The sequence below is a fragment of the Typopeltis vanoorti genome, chromosome 3 (assembly GCF_054136105.1).
Source record: "Typopeltis vanoorti isolate ZY-2024b chromosome 3, IOZ_Tvanoo_1.0, whole genome shotgun sequence".
NCBI lineage: Eukaryota > Metazoa > Arthropoda > Arachnida > Uropygi > Thelyphonidae > Typopeltis > Typopeltis vanoorti.
Genome location: NC_143551.1, coordinates 2,770,139 through 2,787,303, shown reverse-complemented (window position 1 = coordinate 2,787,303; position 17,165 = coordinate 2,770,139). Strand labels below are relative to the sequence as shown.

Genomic DNA, 17,165 nt, shown 5'->3' with positions numbered 1-17,165 from the left:
ATTTAGGATCCTGGATTTACTACAGTCCTGTTTATAGTTGTTCTTAGAGAGGAAGGTTCCATGGGTCGAATATATGCCTTCCATATGTATGGGATTTTTAGACCTTCATTATTGTTCAGATTGGGGTGGTTGATAATGATCTCACAGGATTCCTTAAATTTGCGTTCATACCATGTTTTGGTGTGATGTAGACAACTAGTGCTTTTCCAATCAGTTCTATGTAATGTGTTCAGGGCATGATCAGAAAGGCCAACTTCACCATAGTTATTATATTTAATGTGTCGTTTATGTTCTTTTTGTCTGATAGGAATTGTGCATCCTGTTTCTCCTATATATGGTATGTTACAGGTGCAATGAATACGGTATACTCCAGGGTGGGCCAGCGGGGGGAGTGGGTCTTTGAATGAGTTGAGTAAGCTTTTTAATTTTGCAAGGGATTTAAAGGTGGCTTTGAGGTTATATTTTTGTAGTACTCTGTTTATTTTGTCTGATGTCCCTTTAATGTAGGGAATGGTTATAGTTTTGTTGTAGTCTGGTTTGTCTTTGTTTTTTTATTGAGGCTTTATAGAGAATTTTGTTAATAGTGTTTTGACTGTACCCATTTTTTTGTAAAGTATTGCTGATCACTTTAAATTCGTCTTTCAGTGCCTGTTCACTAGAGCAGATTTTCAGGGCCCTGTTTTTCAGAGTATTGATGACACCTAGTTTTTGTTTTGGGTGGTGGTAGGAGTTTATGTGTATATATTGGCCAGTATGTGTCGGTTTTCGCTAAACTGTGAAGGAAGACTGTGACAAGTGTATCTAGGAACGGAAGTGTATTCTGTTTTTCAGAATACACTTTCAGTTGTGAACTGTATGTGTTTATGTTGTTTGTTTAGGTGACTAAGGAATGTGTCTAGTGTCTGGCGACCATGGGACCAGATCGCGAAAACATCTTCAATGTATCTAAGCAAGACTTTGGATTTTAAAGGGGAGGAACCTAAAGTAAGTTGCTCAAAATGTTCCATTAAATGTTAGCAGTGGAGGGGGGGGGGATAATGGCGAGTCCATGGCTGTGCCTTCTTTTTGTAGGTAGAAAGCGTTTTGCCATACAAAATAACTAGATTGTAATACATGTGCAAAGAGCACCGTGATATCTGGAGGGAATTCGTTCTATAAAAGAAGGATTATGTCATTGATTGGAACATTCGTAAAGAGGGCAGAGACGTCGAAACTGACTAATAGATCATCTTTTACCTAATCTAATGTCTTCGATGATGTTTATGAAGTGTTGTGTGTTTTTGATGTAGGAGGGGGAATGACCTACCGACTTCTTGAGTGTTGCTGCTAATTTTTTTTCTAAGTGATAAATCGGACTATCTATCCCTTCAACTATAGGCCTTAGCAGTGTGTTTTCTTTGTGAATTTTTGGTAGTCCGCAACGAGCGTAGTGCGGAAATAGTGTTTTGACTGTATCTTCGGGCCATGTGGTAATTGACTTAAGTAGTTTCTCTGTTTTATTTTTTATTCTATTGGTTGGGTTGTAGTTAACTAATTGGCATGTGTTATTGTCCGAGACCAGCAGATTCATTTTTTCTACATAAGTGGTTCGGTTTAAAATAGCAGTGGCACTTCCTTTATCTGCTCTAGTTATTACGATGTTCGAATTTGACTTTAGTGATTTCATCGCTGTTACTTTGTGTTTGGTTAGGTTGCTTGTTATGATTTAAAATGCTGGTGGTTTCTAAACGTATTTTTTCTGCTATGTTATTTGGAATGAATCTTAGGCCTCTTTCAATATTACACATAAATTCAAGTTTGTTTATCGATCTGGGTGCTACAGCATAATTTAAACCTTTGTTTAGTATTGAGATTTTGTCTTTCGAAAATGAATGCTGATCACCATGTAACACTAAAAGAAAGGATAGTGTATATATACACATCTGTCAAAAATGCTCTTTTCAACCAGATCTGTATTAAGAATGGGACAAACTGTTTTCCAGTATCAACAGAAGCCAAGTTCTTTGGACTCATCTTTGACAGAAAACTTACATTCCTTGCACACATTCATCAACTAAGAGAAAAGTGCAGGAGGGCACTAAATCTCCTTCACACTCTTCCTCTACTGAATAGCGGTGCAGATCGATCTTTATTGTGACTTATATTTTCAAATCTGGATTATGGCTATCAAGTCTGTTGTTTTGCAAGGCAGAATAACCTGCAATTGTTGGATCCCATTAATCGCATGGTATACAGATAGCTACTGGTGCTTTTCCCACATGTTGAAGCATATGAACCAGCTCTATCACTTAGATGGAAACAGTTGTCCCTTATTAAGTATAGTTTCTGGGAAAATTCCCATTTTACTCCTCTTAAACACTATTAATATAATTACGGCTATTATAGCCTGTTTTTGTTTAGGAGTGTCCCTTATTTTAATACATTGGCTATTATTACTCAAAAAAGGGGTAGATATATATTTTTAGGGCATTATGGGTGAGTATAGAAGGCAATTATGGCAGAAAAAAAAGAGGTGGAAAAATTTTGTACATACCTTGTTTTGGTTCTACAATGCCTTCCAGTTCCATGATCCTGCTGAAGATTGTTTATAAACGGGGGAGAAGAGGGGGGGGGAAGGAACATGGGGTTGTGTTTTGACGCGGGAAAATAAGTTTGGAAACCCGGGTTACTATTAATAATATATATATATATATATATATGTATATATATATTATTTTGTTTAGGGCCGCGTTTTTTGTGGGGGGAATGAGAAGGGGGGAAACGAAGGGGAAGGGTATACTTATGTGGAAACTGGGACAGGGGTTAATGGGGTGTAGACCTTTTCTGCCATATCCTTTTGATTTGCATGTTAAAGAGACTAAGCTGTTTGCCGTGAATGTTGACAACATTGCCTGCACCAAACATAACGGCGTCTCTCAAATGTTTCATGCACGCAGAGCAGCTCACTCTGATTTCTTGCTCATTCTATACTGATGGTTCAAGAACTGACACCTGTGGCCATGTTTCCTGACATTACTATCTCCAATCAGATCTCACCTGATTGCACTAATTATACAGCAGAGTTGCATGTCATTCAACTCACACTTGTGCATATAAAAGAAAACCACTACTTAAAATGTGTAATTTAGACGTGCTCGTTGAGTTCTTTATATGCCATATCCAGTGTTGTGTGTTTTGTTCCTGATTCCCAGCCACAGAATTAAGGGAAATGAGACTACAGATGCAGCTGCTAGTTCCATTCATACTTTCTCCATGTGCCATTTGACAGTATACAGACTACAGACAATTATACATACCATATACAGACTACAGACAATTTTTCAGATCAAAGCTAATTGATCAGTGGCAGTCATCATGGCAAGAAGCATCGACAAACAAATCACATGGCATTAATGCCTGAAATTAAGCATTGCAGTCTAGTCAACATAGAAACAAGAGAGAGGAAGTTCTTTTTGCTAGGCTCTGCGTAAGTCGCAGTCATCACACATATTATTATTTACTGAGCACTGATTTTTCACCGATGTGTGAAAAATGTACCACACATCTTACCATTTGTCATATTTTGATAGAGTGCTAGCACTTACGATGAGAGAGGGGTGAAATTTTTACCATCTAGCTGAGCCATATATACTCAGGAAGATGTTATTAGAATCAGAAAAATTGCATGATGTTTTAAGTTTTACAAAGAATTAATTTATACAAACACATTTGATTATAAATTTTATTTATTTGCAAATACTGCATTGCTTAACTTAATTTTTGTACATATTATTTACTAATTTATCACTATTTATTAATACCTTGTGTACTGCTGTAACCTTTGCAATGCTATTTTGCTGTTCTTGCATCAATAAACCATCAACCAACCAACTAACCTCTAAAATATAATACCGATCTTCCCTGCATGCGCGCGCACACACACACACACACACACACACACACACACACACACACACATACACACACACACACACAGTCGTCCTCTTGAAAATACGTCTGTGATCCCATAAGGGAATAAATAACATTTTTGACTATACTTTCAAATAAGATGCAAGTGAGCATAAAGTAAAAAAGGTTTCTATTTAGTAAATGCATCATGCGTAGTGGAAACTTCCCTTGGCAGTCATTGTGTGTCTTCAGCAGTTCCTTTGTTGATTTTGTGTTTGAGAAATAGGTTATTTGTGTATTTATTGTGAAATATTTTACGATATTTTGTGCAACATCGCCCTTCATGCCCAATCAAAAAACCAATAATGAATCACAGAAAAAGAGGTGAGCAATTGATCTTGAAACAAAGTTGCAAGTTATAAAGCAACACGAAGCTGGTAAGTCTGTGTCTGTCAATGCACGACTTTGGATGGTCTCGTTCTACAGTGATGACCATTTTTAAAAATAAGGATAAAATTATAGTCTGTGAAAGTATCTGCTACCATTAAATCGACGATAGTGACAAAGCAATGACAAGATCCTTTCGGTGATATGGAAAGTCTACTTACATCATGGATAGAGGACCTGAACCAAAAGTGCATACCCCTTAGCACTATGACCATAACTGCTAAGGCACTAAGCTTGATGAGATTCAAGCAGCATTTTACACTGCATAATGTGAAAATGTATGGTGAATCTGCAAGTGTCGATGAGAAGGCTGCCAAGGAGTTTATGGAGAAATTGGATAAAATTACTTCATAGGAAACTTATTTGTCACAGCAAATATTTAATATGGATGAGACCTTGCTGTTTTGATAAAAATGTCCAAGCGGATATTCATCCACAAAAAGCTAAAATCTATGCCTGGTTTCAAAGCCCTTAATAACCGTATTACAATTCTGTTTGGGGACAGGGGTAATCTGGCTGAATATGAACTGAAACCATTTGTGATATGGCACAGTGAGAATCCATGAGCCTTCAATAACATTAGGAAGCATACTCTTCCAGTTCATTATTGGAGAAATAAGAAGTTGTGGATGACTCAAAAATTGTTTGAGAATGCCTTAATCAACTGTTATGCGAGTGAAATGGAAAGCTATTGTGTGAAGGAAAATGTATAATTTAAAATTTCATTAATTCTAGATAATGCTCCAGGCCATCTGCTTTACATTGTTAATCTTCACCCCAAGATCAAGGTTATGTTTCTCCCTCCAAACACTACTTCATTGATCCAACCGATGTATCAGGGTATTCTTGCAGTGTTTAAGGCTTATTATCTGCGGAGAACATTTTCACAAGCCATTTCTGCCACTGAAGGAAACGATCAGACTCTCATATAATTATTGAGAGTATTCAATATTTATTATGTTATTAAAAATATTACTGTGGCTTGGGATGAAGTGACCTCTCAATGTATGAGTGGCATATAGAAAAAGACATTAAAAAGGTTTTGCACGATTTTAGAAGTTTTGAAAAAAAAATGAAGACCTTTGTAAATTGAGTGAAGAAATAACGGGCCTAGCAAACAATCTAAATCTCGAAGTGAATGATGACCACATAATTCAATAAGTTTTAAAAGAGGTAAACCGTGAGTAGACATAACTATACAAATAAATAACGGAAAAACTCGCGTAGAAATATTATTTAATAGTATAATTTTCGCCTGTGTGTCACAGGCATCTTCAATACAATTAGGCACAAAAATTAAACACTAACTGACAATTCCAAAAAGCGCCACCTAAGTAGCTGGTGTAAGATAACTAAAAAGGTCAATAACTTTCCTAAAAAAAAAAAAAAAAATTTTAATACAATAAAAAGTTAGGAAAGATTAGCTGATTTGTAAAGTACTATCTCCCATAAAGGGGATAGACGTAAGCCGTCGGATCTGTTTAAGTTAGGAGAATGAAGTAGAGTTTCACATGCTTCTTTATAAAGGCGTTCCATGAGAAACTGACTTTTGTGAAGAACTCTTGTCTTTCTCCAATGAACTCTGTGTCTAGTGAAGATGGCATGTTCTGCAAGTCCAGACTTTTCAGGTTTAAAGTATTCAATATAAGATTGGCGTTCTTCTAGCCGAATGGAGGCAGATCTTCCCGTTTGTCCGAAATAACATAATCCACAAGAGCACGGAATCTGGTAGACACCTGGATGATTAAGATGTGGAAGCTTGTCCTTTGGAGAAGCGAGAAAGGTGGAGATTTTTCTAAACGGTAGAAAGGCAACAAAAATCTCCACCTTTCTCGCTTCTCCAAAGGACAAGCTTCCACATCTTAATCATCCAGGTGTCTACCAGATTCCGTGCTCTTGTGGATTATGTTATTTCGGACAAATGGGAAGATCTGCCTCCATTCGGCTAGAAGAACACCAATCTTATATTGAATACTTTAAACCTGAAAAGTCTGGACTTGCAGAACATGCCATCTTCACTAGACACAGAGTTCATTGGAGAAAGACAAGAGTTCTTCACAAAAGTCAGTTTCTCATGGAACGCCTTTATAAAGAAGCATGTGAAACTCTACTTCATTCTCCTAACTTAAACAGATCCGACGGCTTACGTCTATCCCCTTTATGGGAGATAGTACTTTACAAATCAGCTAATCTTTCCTAACTTTTTATTGTATTAAAATTTTTTTTTTTTTTTTTTTTTAGGAAAGTTATTGACCTTTTTAGTTATCTTACACCAGCTACTTAGGTGGCGCTTTTTGGAATTGTCAGTTAGTGTTTAATTTTTGTGCCTAATTATACTGAAGATGCCTGTGACACACAGGCGAAAATTATACTATTAAATAATATTTCTACGTGAGTTTTTCCGTTATTTATTTGTATAGACACATAATTCAACTCATAGGAAGTGCCCCTGAAGAGTTGACCAATGAAGAATTGTTTGAACTTGAGAAACAACATGTTGCAGAAGAGGAAGAACTAGAAAAGGATGAGTGAAAAGAGAAACAAGAAGAGCTAGTTAAACATTTCACAGTGAAGGATCTTGCAGAAATGTTCTCTGCAGTTAGTGATGTTCTCAAAATGGCTGAAGACATGGATCCCAATGTTGAACGCTACTTATTAGTAGAAAGGAAAGTACATTATGTGTTTGTTTGCTATAAATAAATTTATGATAAAAAGAAGTGGAATAAGCAAAGCACATTGAACATTTTCATAAAAAAAAAAAAAAAAAAGATTACGCCTGGTCCTTCAAAGATTAGTCCTATAACTCTTAATTCAATGTATCGACTTACATCCTGCTGGATGGAACAGAATCTCAACATAAGTTGAGTGATGACTGTAATATATATATATGTATATATACCGTATTTGCTGGCGTATAAGATGCACCCCCTTTTTTGAACACATTTTTTAGGGAAAAAACTTTATCACTGAATATTATAATGAATTTACAGTATTTCAATTATAAAGTAATAAGTAGGTCTACTTTCAACAAATACCTAATCTAATTAGGAAAGAGTACCTGCCTTTTAATCTTCTTCGTCAAAGCCCAGAAATTCATCTCCAGAGCTAAATGAAGAGACACTTGAAACCTCTTCTAAATCAGAATTTGAGTCCTCATACAGCAAATTGTCCTCTGTATCATCCAGTGCATTACTAATACCACACTTCTTAAATGATTTAACCACTGTCTCAGTTTTCACAGCATCCCATGAAGTTTTGACCCACTCACAAACTTGTGAAATTCTAGGCTTCTTCCTGATGCCGTAACCTCAAAATCTGAAGACTGCATCTAGCTGTTTCACTTCTTCATAAATCTCTTAAATGGTTTATTAATACAGACATCTAAAGGTTGAAGCTAACTAATTTAGACCTCCTGGAATTATAGCTAACTGAGTTTTCAATTCCTTGAGTTTATTTTTAACATCTGTTCTGTGAGAATGAAACTGGTCCCATACTAGCAGGGCAGGCTTCTTCAATGCCTAGACCAAATTTTATCTATCCATAACTTCATTCCTCCATCCATCCATCCAGCCTTTTGCGTGAACATGTACAAACACTCCTTTAAGCAGTTTTTCTTTGGGTAGCGCCTTCCTTTTAAAAATCAATAGTTGCGGCAGTTTTGTCCCATCAGCACAGTAGGATAAAACAGCCATGTAGTGAGTTTTTTTGTGCCCCGAAGTTTTAACAGTAACACCTTTTGTGCCCTTGGAATCTACAGTTTTGTTTGAGGGCACATCAAAAGGGTTTCTCTTCATGAATCTTGAACACCATGATGTTGATTCAGTAAAGGTGGCTATCGCTTTCACTTGATGAATAATCATTTTTGTAGACACTGAAAGTCCTGCTTTTCTGTGGTCTAAAATCCAAGTATTCAGTCCTGCCTCAAGTTCTGGCCATTTTGCAGTTCCACTTCGTAGGTTATGTTTACTGCGAGTTGCTTTTTTCAGATCCTCTTCCTGATTCCGCCAAGTTCTTATAATTTTCCCAGTTGGGGATGGCCCGAAATGCCTCTCTGCAGCCCTGTTTCCATGTTCTTTAGCATAAGCAATCACACGTAGCTTGTATGCAATATTGTAGCGCTGTCAACGTTTTTCAGCCATAATTTGCCAAGAAATTTAGAGAAAATTTATCACCGTTCACAACAACTGCAACAATATTCGCATCCACTGAATTCTACGTAACTGGAATGTTCTCCCACACCACAAGGAAGCAAGAAAGAAATCGCTTAACTCTGAACAGAGAAAATTTCCAGAAATAAAAGTAATAAAAAACTGAGTATCGGCTTATAAGACGCACCCTGTTTTTCAGTCCTATTTTCAAAGAAAAAAAGTGCGTCTTATATGCCGGCAAATACGGTATATAAAATGTATATGAAGTATACGGTATATGAAGCAAGAAAGAAATCGCTTAACTCTGAACAGAGAAAATTTCCAGAAATAAAAGTAATAAAAAACTGAGTATCGGCTTATAAGACGCACCCTGTTTTTCAGTCCTATTTTCAAAGAAAAAAAGTGCGTCTTATATGCCGGCAAATACGGTATATAAAATGTTAGGAATTTTCTCCTTATTTCAACCCTGCTTTTATTGTTAGCATTCATCAGAATTACCTGAGATCATTTTAATTAATTTAATTAATATTACACTTCCACAGTCAGCTTTTTTATCTTGTCATATTTATTAGTTGCTCTCTTTATTTCATTATCACTGTATTATATATAGATTTAATATAGATCATATATAGATTTCTGCTATTTAACAATCTTTCAGGGGAAAAACAGAAGAATATCTGAGGGCATTGGCAAGGGATAATACACAGATTTTGATAAATGCATTGTGGGAGGTTAGTAGATATACAGATTTTAATTTTAAATTTTCAGAATTAAATATCAGCATGTGAATCATTGTTCAAAAATTTTATGGAAAATTGATTCATTAGTCGCAGTTGATTTAGGAAGTGCAGAATTTAAATTCATATTTTTATTTAAATAATTAAGAGTGAATAAATGTGATGATAGTGATTTAAACTTGTTGGACACATTGTCGTTACTGTGTTTTTAAATAATTTTTTATTAATTAAAAAAAAGTTCCAGTACTCATTTCATTCTTGCCAGTAAAAATTGAAAATTAAGAGGATATGAAAATAAAAAAAAAAAATAAATAAATAATTCTGATAGGATGTAATGCACACAGTTTATCAAATCATAATTTTATTGTATAGGTGTATAAAAAATAAGCAAAATGTATACGATAATTTTTTATAAAAAAATAAAAAAAATTTTAAGTTCTCATCTAGCACAGTATGTCAGTTTCCTTCCGTACTGTTTGCATCTATTGCTGAATGAAGGTGTCACAAATTAACATATTTTTCTGGATCAGATTATTGTGTCTGTGCTGTACATAAAATTTTATCAAATAGTAGCAAAGAAATTCGTTTCGTCATAAGTGAAGGTCTGGTTGCACTCGTGATGGGATTCACTGAAAATCTTAGTTCACTCAATCATTCATATGCTTGAATTTTTCCAAAACTCAATATAGTGAGGCCTGGCTATCAGAATCAGACATAATAAGTGGTAGTATTGAGTGTAAAGGATACTGTATTTTTAGGTATGTTAGACAGGATAGGAGAGGAGGAGGCATGCTGCTAATGATATCAGATGACTTGAATCCAGTTAGAGTTGAGGCCTATGATTGTAGTACTGCTTCTGACAGTATTTCATGTGACAGTGAGTGTGAAACCATCTGGTGTGAGGTGGAATCTAACAAGATGAATTACATAGAGAGGTGTTGTAACAGACCTGATGGATCGGTTGCTAGTGATGAAGAAATGCATCACGAAATAGAAAAGATGAGCGTGAAAAGAGTAATAATAATGGGAGACTTTAATTATCCAAATTTGGATTGGGTAGCAGTAGTTTTCATTCTTCACATGAGTAGAATCTCATGAGAAGAATGAAAATGAATTTATTGATCTGTTGTGGGACAACTTCCTCAAGCAGTGTGACAAGGAACTTGAGATCAAAAAGTTTTAGATTTGATTATAGTGTCAGAGGGCGTTTCAGTTAAAGATGTAACTATTCTGCCTCCGGTTGGTGACAGTGATCATGTGGTACTCACTTGGAAAGTGACGGAAGTTAAAGAATGTTCCATTCATTCAACATGCTGAACTACAAAGCAGTAAATTATGACCAGCTGAGTAGCATACTGAGTTCAGTTGAATGGGATCAGATGTTAGATGGGAAGAATATTGACAGTGCATAGGGGGGCATTTAAACAATACTTAAATGATGCAATATTAGAATGTGTCCCGAGAGTTCAAAGAATAAATAGGATAGGAATCAAATGAATGCATAATCTTATTAAGAAAGAGAGATAAGAAAAGTGATGCGGAAGGAATACTGTGTGCATAAGGATCATGTCCATTATGAAAATTATACATCGCAGGCTAGAATAGTCACAACTGTTGTACGGAAAGCAAAATCTGAGTACGAATAGAAACTGGCTTTGCATATTAAAGACAACCCACAAGAATTCTATCGATATGCTGCAAGTAAAAGAATGAATATGAAAGAATAACTCTTATGAATGCAGGTGGCGTGATGGTGACAGATGCAGAAGAGATTGTTGAATGATTGAGTGCCAATTTTGTTAAAAGCTATCAACCTGGTGTACGCAACATTGAGCTCACTTCTACCTCTTCACTGAATGAAGAAACTCATGTGTGGATGAGGTATTAGAGCTGTTGCACAAACTATAAGAATTCAGCAATTGGGACTGATTGGATATTAGCACATTTGCTAAAAGAGTGTTCAGCTGAACTGGCTATTCCTTTGACCAGGCAGTTTAATATGAGTCTCAAAGCAGGGAAGATTCTGCAGGAATGGAAAGAATGTATGCTAATTCCATTGCACGAGGGTGGTGCAAAGACTGATGTATCCAACTATCAACCAATTAATATCTCAGGAGTGGTGGTGAAGGTTTTGGAAAAATTAGTTAAGTCTTGCATTCAGAAATGGGTTGACAGTGGCTCTACTTTGCAATGAGCAACATAGGTTTACTCAGGGATGGTCATGTTTTAGCAACTTGCTCACATTCCATAACAATGCTACCATTGAACTAGATAAGGAGAATGGATACACCATGATACTTTTGGATTTTTCTAAGGCTTTTGACAGAATACAGCATCGTAGACTGTTGCATAAATTGGAGAATATGTTTGGTGTGGATTATAGAATATTAGCATGCATAAGAGGATAGCTGACTGACAGATATCAAAAATTGATATATGAGGGAAGTAAGTCTGCCAGATTTAAAGGACAGGGCATTGATCCTTGTCCTGATAAGGAAGGAGGAGGATCAATGCCCTGCCCACTCAAGCCCGCACAGCTCGATGGGGTAGTGACAACTCAAACTGTAGGGCTGGCTGCCACTACAGTGAGACATTGTCTCATACAGCCCAGTGTTGTTTCTGCACCCATGGGGTCCACATGCAGAGGCATGATGCCGTGGTCTCCATTCTGAACAACCGCTTTAAGAATAAAGGTTGGGAGACCGCAGTGGATCCACATTATAGGACCTCCACAGGTTTGCATAAGCCAGACTTAGTGATTAAAAGAGATGGTGACATTTGGGTAGTTGATGCCAGGTGGTGGGAACAGGTCGCCCACTAGCCTATAGCCATAATAATAAGGTTAACTATTATAAGAACAACCAAGATCTACTTAAATATAAAGAGCCAATAGGCTTCATTTCGGTGATATAAACATTATTTAAATTAAGGGGATATTAAATCCCACATTGTTTTAAAACTGAATAAGAAACTCAAAGATTGGAATCAGAGAGTTTCATGCCGAATATAGTATAATAAACTATAAAAGTATCGGCGATTACTAGCGTGAGCTAATGCAAGTAGTCCTAGTATAGTACAAACTCGGGCAACTCGCAGCAAAGGTGGTAAAGTTCTGATCGCTATTCTTGGTATTTTCCATAATGTAAAAACACATTTCCTAGAAAATGTATGCTGTTATTACATTATGGTGGGAGGTCACTACCCAGACCGGTTTTAGCCTTTATTGAGGCTTCATCATTGAGTAGCTAGACCAAATTAATACCAAAGGGTATAGTGAAAAGAACTTATATACTCTGCTATACGAGTTGTCTAAAAGGTGCACCCATTAAGTTACTTAAATATAAAGAGCTAATAGGCTTCATTTCGGCAATATAAACATTATTTAAATTAAGGGGATATTAAATCCCACATTGTTTTAAAACTGAATAAGAAACTCAAAGATTGGAATCAGAGAGTTTCATGCCGAATATAGTAAACTATAAAAGTATCGGCGATTACTAGCGTGAGCTAATGCAAGTAGCCCTAGTACGAAGTACAAACTCGGGCAACTCGCAGCAAAGGTGGTAAAGTTCTGATCGCTATTCTTGGTATTTTCCATAATGTAAAAACACGTTTCCTAGGAAATGTATTCTGTTATTACATTATGGTGAGACCGGTCTGGGTAGTGACCTCCCACCATAATGTAATAACAGCATACATTTCCTAGGAAACGTGTTTTTACATTATGGAAAATACCACGAATAGCAATCAGAGCTTTACCACCTTTGCTGCGAGTTGCCCGAGTCTGTACTATACTAGGACTACTTGCATTAGCTCATGCTAGTAATCGCCGATACTTTTATAGTTTATTATACTATATTCGGCATGAAGCTCTCTGATTCCAATCTTTCAGTTTCTTATTTGGTTTTAAAACAATGTGGGATTTAATATCCCCTTAATTTAAATAATGTTTATATCGCTGAAATGAAGCCTATTGTCTCTTTATATTTAAGTAACTTAATGGGTGCACCTTTTTGACAACTCATATAACAGAGTGTATAAGTTCTTTTCACTATACCCTTTGGTATTAATTTGGTCTAGCTACTCACTGATGAAGCCTCAATAAAGGCTGAAACCGGTCTGGGTAGTGACCTCCCACCATAATGTAATAACAGCATACATTTCCTAGGAAATGTGTTTTTACATTATGGAAAATACCAAGAATAGCGATCAGAACTTTACCACCTTTGCTGTGAGTTGCCCGAGTTTGTACTACGTACTAGGACTACTTGCATTAGCGCTAGTAATCGCCGATACTTTTATAGATTATTATTATACTATATTTGGCATGAAACTCTCTGATTCCTATCTTTGAGTTTCTTATTCGGTTTTAAAACAATGTGGGATTTAATATCCCTTTAATTTAAATAACCAAGATCTAGTTATTAAGATACAGGAGGAGCATGGGACAACGCTGAAGTTTACCAGCACCGCCATCTCTTTACATGGCATATGGAGCACGGATAGCTATAAGGACTTAAAACAGCTTGGGCTTATGCAGAACGATATAAAAGTTCTTTCCTTGAGGGTCCTACAGGGCACACTGATGGCATGGCATTGATACCAGAGAATGACTACAATGATAACTAGAATAGGCGTAGGGTAAAACACCTGTAAAGTCTTAGGCTTATATCAATTTTGGATGAGATGTCTGGACTTGAGGGTAGTACTGCCCATAACCAGTACAAAGATTAATAAAAAATAAAAATAAAATAAAATAACCGGTTGTGTATCACAAGGATCAGTTCTTCGTCCACTGTTATTCACTCTGTACATCAGTGATGTTGGGAAGGATTTGACAAGCAGCATACACCTATTTGCTGATGATGCAAAGATAGGTAGGGTAATCAGGAATGCTGTTGATATATAGTACTTGCAGAATGATTTGAATAGACTGGAATTGTGGGCATAGGAAAATGGATATCACTTCAATGTCAATAAATGTAAAGTGATTCACTTCTACATGATCAGATATCAAATGTTGTATTATATTGGTGGGATTATGCTTGATGAAACTGATTAGGCCAGGGATCTTAAGAGTGTTTGTAGATAGGAAGTTGAAGTTCAGGGACTATGTATGAAAGATAGGAAATACAACTCAAAAGATAATTGCAATGCTGAAATGAACGTTCACATGTAAAGATATGGCATTTTGTCTCTTTCCTAATAAGAACTCACTTGGACTATTGTATGCAGGTCTTGTGTCCTGGTTTCCGTTGTGATTCTGATTGGAGAGAGTGCAAAGGAGGTGTTAAAAATGATATCAGGATTATGGAGTACTGATTATGAAGACAGAACAGATTGAGAATTTATAGTCTGCTTACACTAGTAGACAGGAGAAAGAAGGATGATATGATTGAGACTTAGAAACTTCTCAAAGTGTCATACAAGATTTCAGTTGATGGAATTTTTCAATTTATGGAGGGTGAGGAAAGGACAAGAGGGCATCCTTGGATGCTAAGAAGAATGCCGCTATGAAGGGGTGAGGGCTAGTTTTTTCTTACATAGTGTGGTGTGTGATTGGAATCGATTGCCATTGGATGTTGTGAGCAAGCAGTGTGAATTAATTCAAGAATAAGTATGAATACTGGCATGTATTATGTTGTCCCTAACTCCCTGGAGATCTTTCTTAATAATAATAATAATATCCCTTTTGCTTAATTTGACTGATTTCTTCTTGCAATTATCCAAGAAAAATAGCTATATTTCTTCTCTTTGTGATTGGTTTGGGGTACAAACGTCTATTATTTTTATATGTATATTCTTTATTTTTTGCATTAAATCTTACTCAGATAATTCTAATGGAAACTGGTCTTACATCAACTATTGACTATAGGAGCCATTTTTTGATGATTAGTGCTACACCTTCTCTATGAAGTAGAATGCTTGCATTATTAATGTCAGTTTTCCCCTCGCCTGTCCAGTGAGGCTCTGTAAATCCCACTATTTCCCATTTAAACAGTTTCAGCTCTCTCTCTCTCTGTCAGTTTTAATTTTCAAGGTGTGTAGTGTTCCGATATTGTTGATTGAAGCATTATATGTGCAGTTTACATTCCACATAGCTGTCTTCACACCTACTCTGTGAGGACTTGAGTTTGGCTCATTGGCTTTCCTGTATGCAGTAGCATTATTTGTACTTTTTCTATTTGCCAGATGATCTATCTTTGAGGATTTTAGGCAATTAATGGAGCCAGTTTGCCACTCCTCTGCTGCATATGCTACTTTGGGTGGAGCATAGACCCTGTGGGAAGTTGGCTGCCCCTAACCTTGGATACAGGCACTTTTTGCAGTTAGAGGAGTGGCAAGCCAGCTGCATTAATTGCCTAAAATCCTCAAAGATAGATTGCTAGCAAATAGAAAAAGTAAATCACTCAGTAAATCAACTATTTTATTTGCTTCTGTCACTTTGTGACCATCAGCACTCATTAAGGTTATTCTTGCATAGTCATTCTTCCTCTTACTTGTCACATAGCAAGAGAACTCTTTAGGATTTCGATTTGCCTGCTCAGCTAGTTGCTTCTTGTAATCTAATTTTGCCTTCCTTACCTCTTGTGTACTGTTCATGAGTTTGCTGCTCATCTTTCTCCGTATATATATCCTCCACAGCATTTTCTTTTTCTGAAGCTCATGCATAATGATATTACTCATCCATTTAACTCCTATGTGATTAACTCTCCTTACCTTATGTATACAATTTAATATAGCTTATCCTAGCTGCCCCTTAACTATCTCTTGTGCATTACTAACATCTTTTCCTTGCAGGGTTTTATGTCATGTTACAGCTTAGAGCTTCCTCCTAAGCTTGTCATAATCACCTGCCTTGTAATTCCACATATGCCCTTTCTTGACAGAATGAATATTCTGTCAAGAAATGGAATTTTTTACAGTCTCCCAAGTCAAGACTTCATGGTCACTTTATGCAATCAGAGGAAGTGTGGCCACCTTAGTTGTGGATAGCTCTTCCGATCCTATGACCAGGTCTAATACTCTTGCACCTTGAGTCCTCCATCACATGCTGCTTCAAGTGATTATCTTTTAGTAGGTGTATAAATTTCATTTACTTCCTGCCATGTGATCTCTCTTCTTTCCAATCTGTATCTCCATAATTGAAGTCCCCCCATAATAATTACTTGATCTGCACTGGTATTAATTTCCTTATCCATGTCTTCCAGATCATCCCTGGAACCCTCTGGCCTATAGCAGCAACCAACTGTATATATCAGCCTTTATCTCACACCTGACTACTTCAAATGAACTGCCACCTTCCCTTCTATCTCATATTCTTTTTGGTTGCAATTCATCTGCTACCAATACCCCTTTTCCCATCATATCTTCTCTATCTTCCCCGAAAATACTAAAACATTCACATTCTATCCCTGTGGCCACATTATCTACTGTTAGCATAGACTTAATAATGCCTATAACTTTTGGCAAGGTTGTACTAACTTATGCCAAAAAACTTCTCCCTCTTTTTCCTGATACTTCTGGCATTAGTGTATAGAAAGTGTTCTTCAAAATCACTCTTCATTTTTGCTTCATCCAACAACTCCTTCACAACCTCTCTATATATAGAATACCTCTCATGTCTTTATCAATTTTATATATATTTTGTATTTTTTTAAATTATTTCTTACTAGTCCCCATGCCCTAGATTCTCTAGAGCATGGGGACTAGTAAGAAATCCTGCTCTAGAGAACAAATGTGGAATGTTTTCAAGCCACTTTAGGCCTCCAGTATATATATGACAGCGGTCTCATACTTCTTCTTTCGCTATGTCTTTATCCCGTGTTAAACGAGGTCGGGTTTCCCATCTTTAATCTTCTTCCTCCCGGTTCTCCGGTCCAGGGCGTCTTCCCGACTCCATCCTTTCTCCCTAAGATCTTCTGCCACCTTATCCCTCTACCTG

At 36.5% G+C, this 17,165-nt stretch overlaps 1 protein-coding gene across 1 annotated transcript in view; it reads left to right on the top strand.

The window, feature by feature from the left end:
* LOC150107865 (ribosome biogenesis regulatory protein homolog) overlaps positions 1 to 17,165 on the top strand; it is a 285,588-nt gene that overhangs the window by 20,505 nt on the left and 247,918 nt on the right. Inside the window, exon 2 of the mRNA XM_090415397.1 lies at positions 9,142 to 9,214. Coding sequence (XP_090271523.1) covers positions 9,142 to 9,214 — 73 coding nt within the window. The remainder of the gene's footprint in view (positions 1 to 9,141; positions 9,215 to 17,165) is intronic.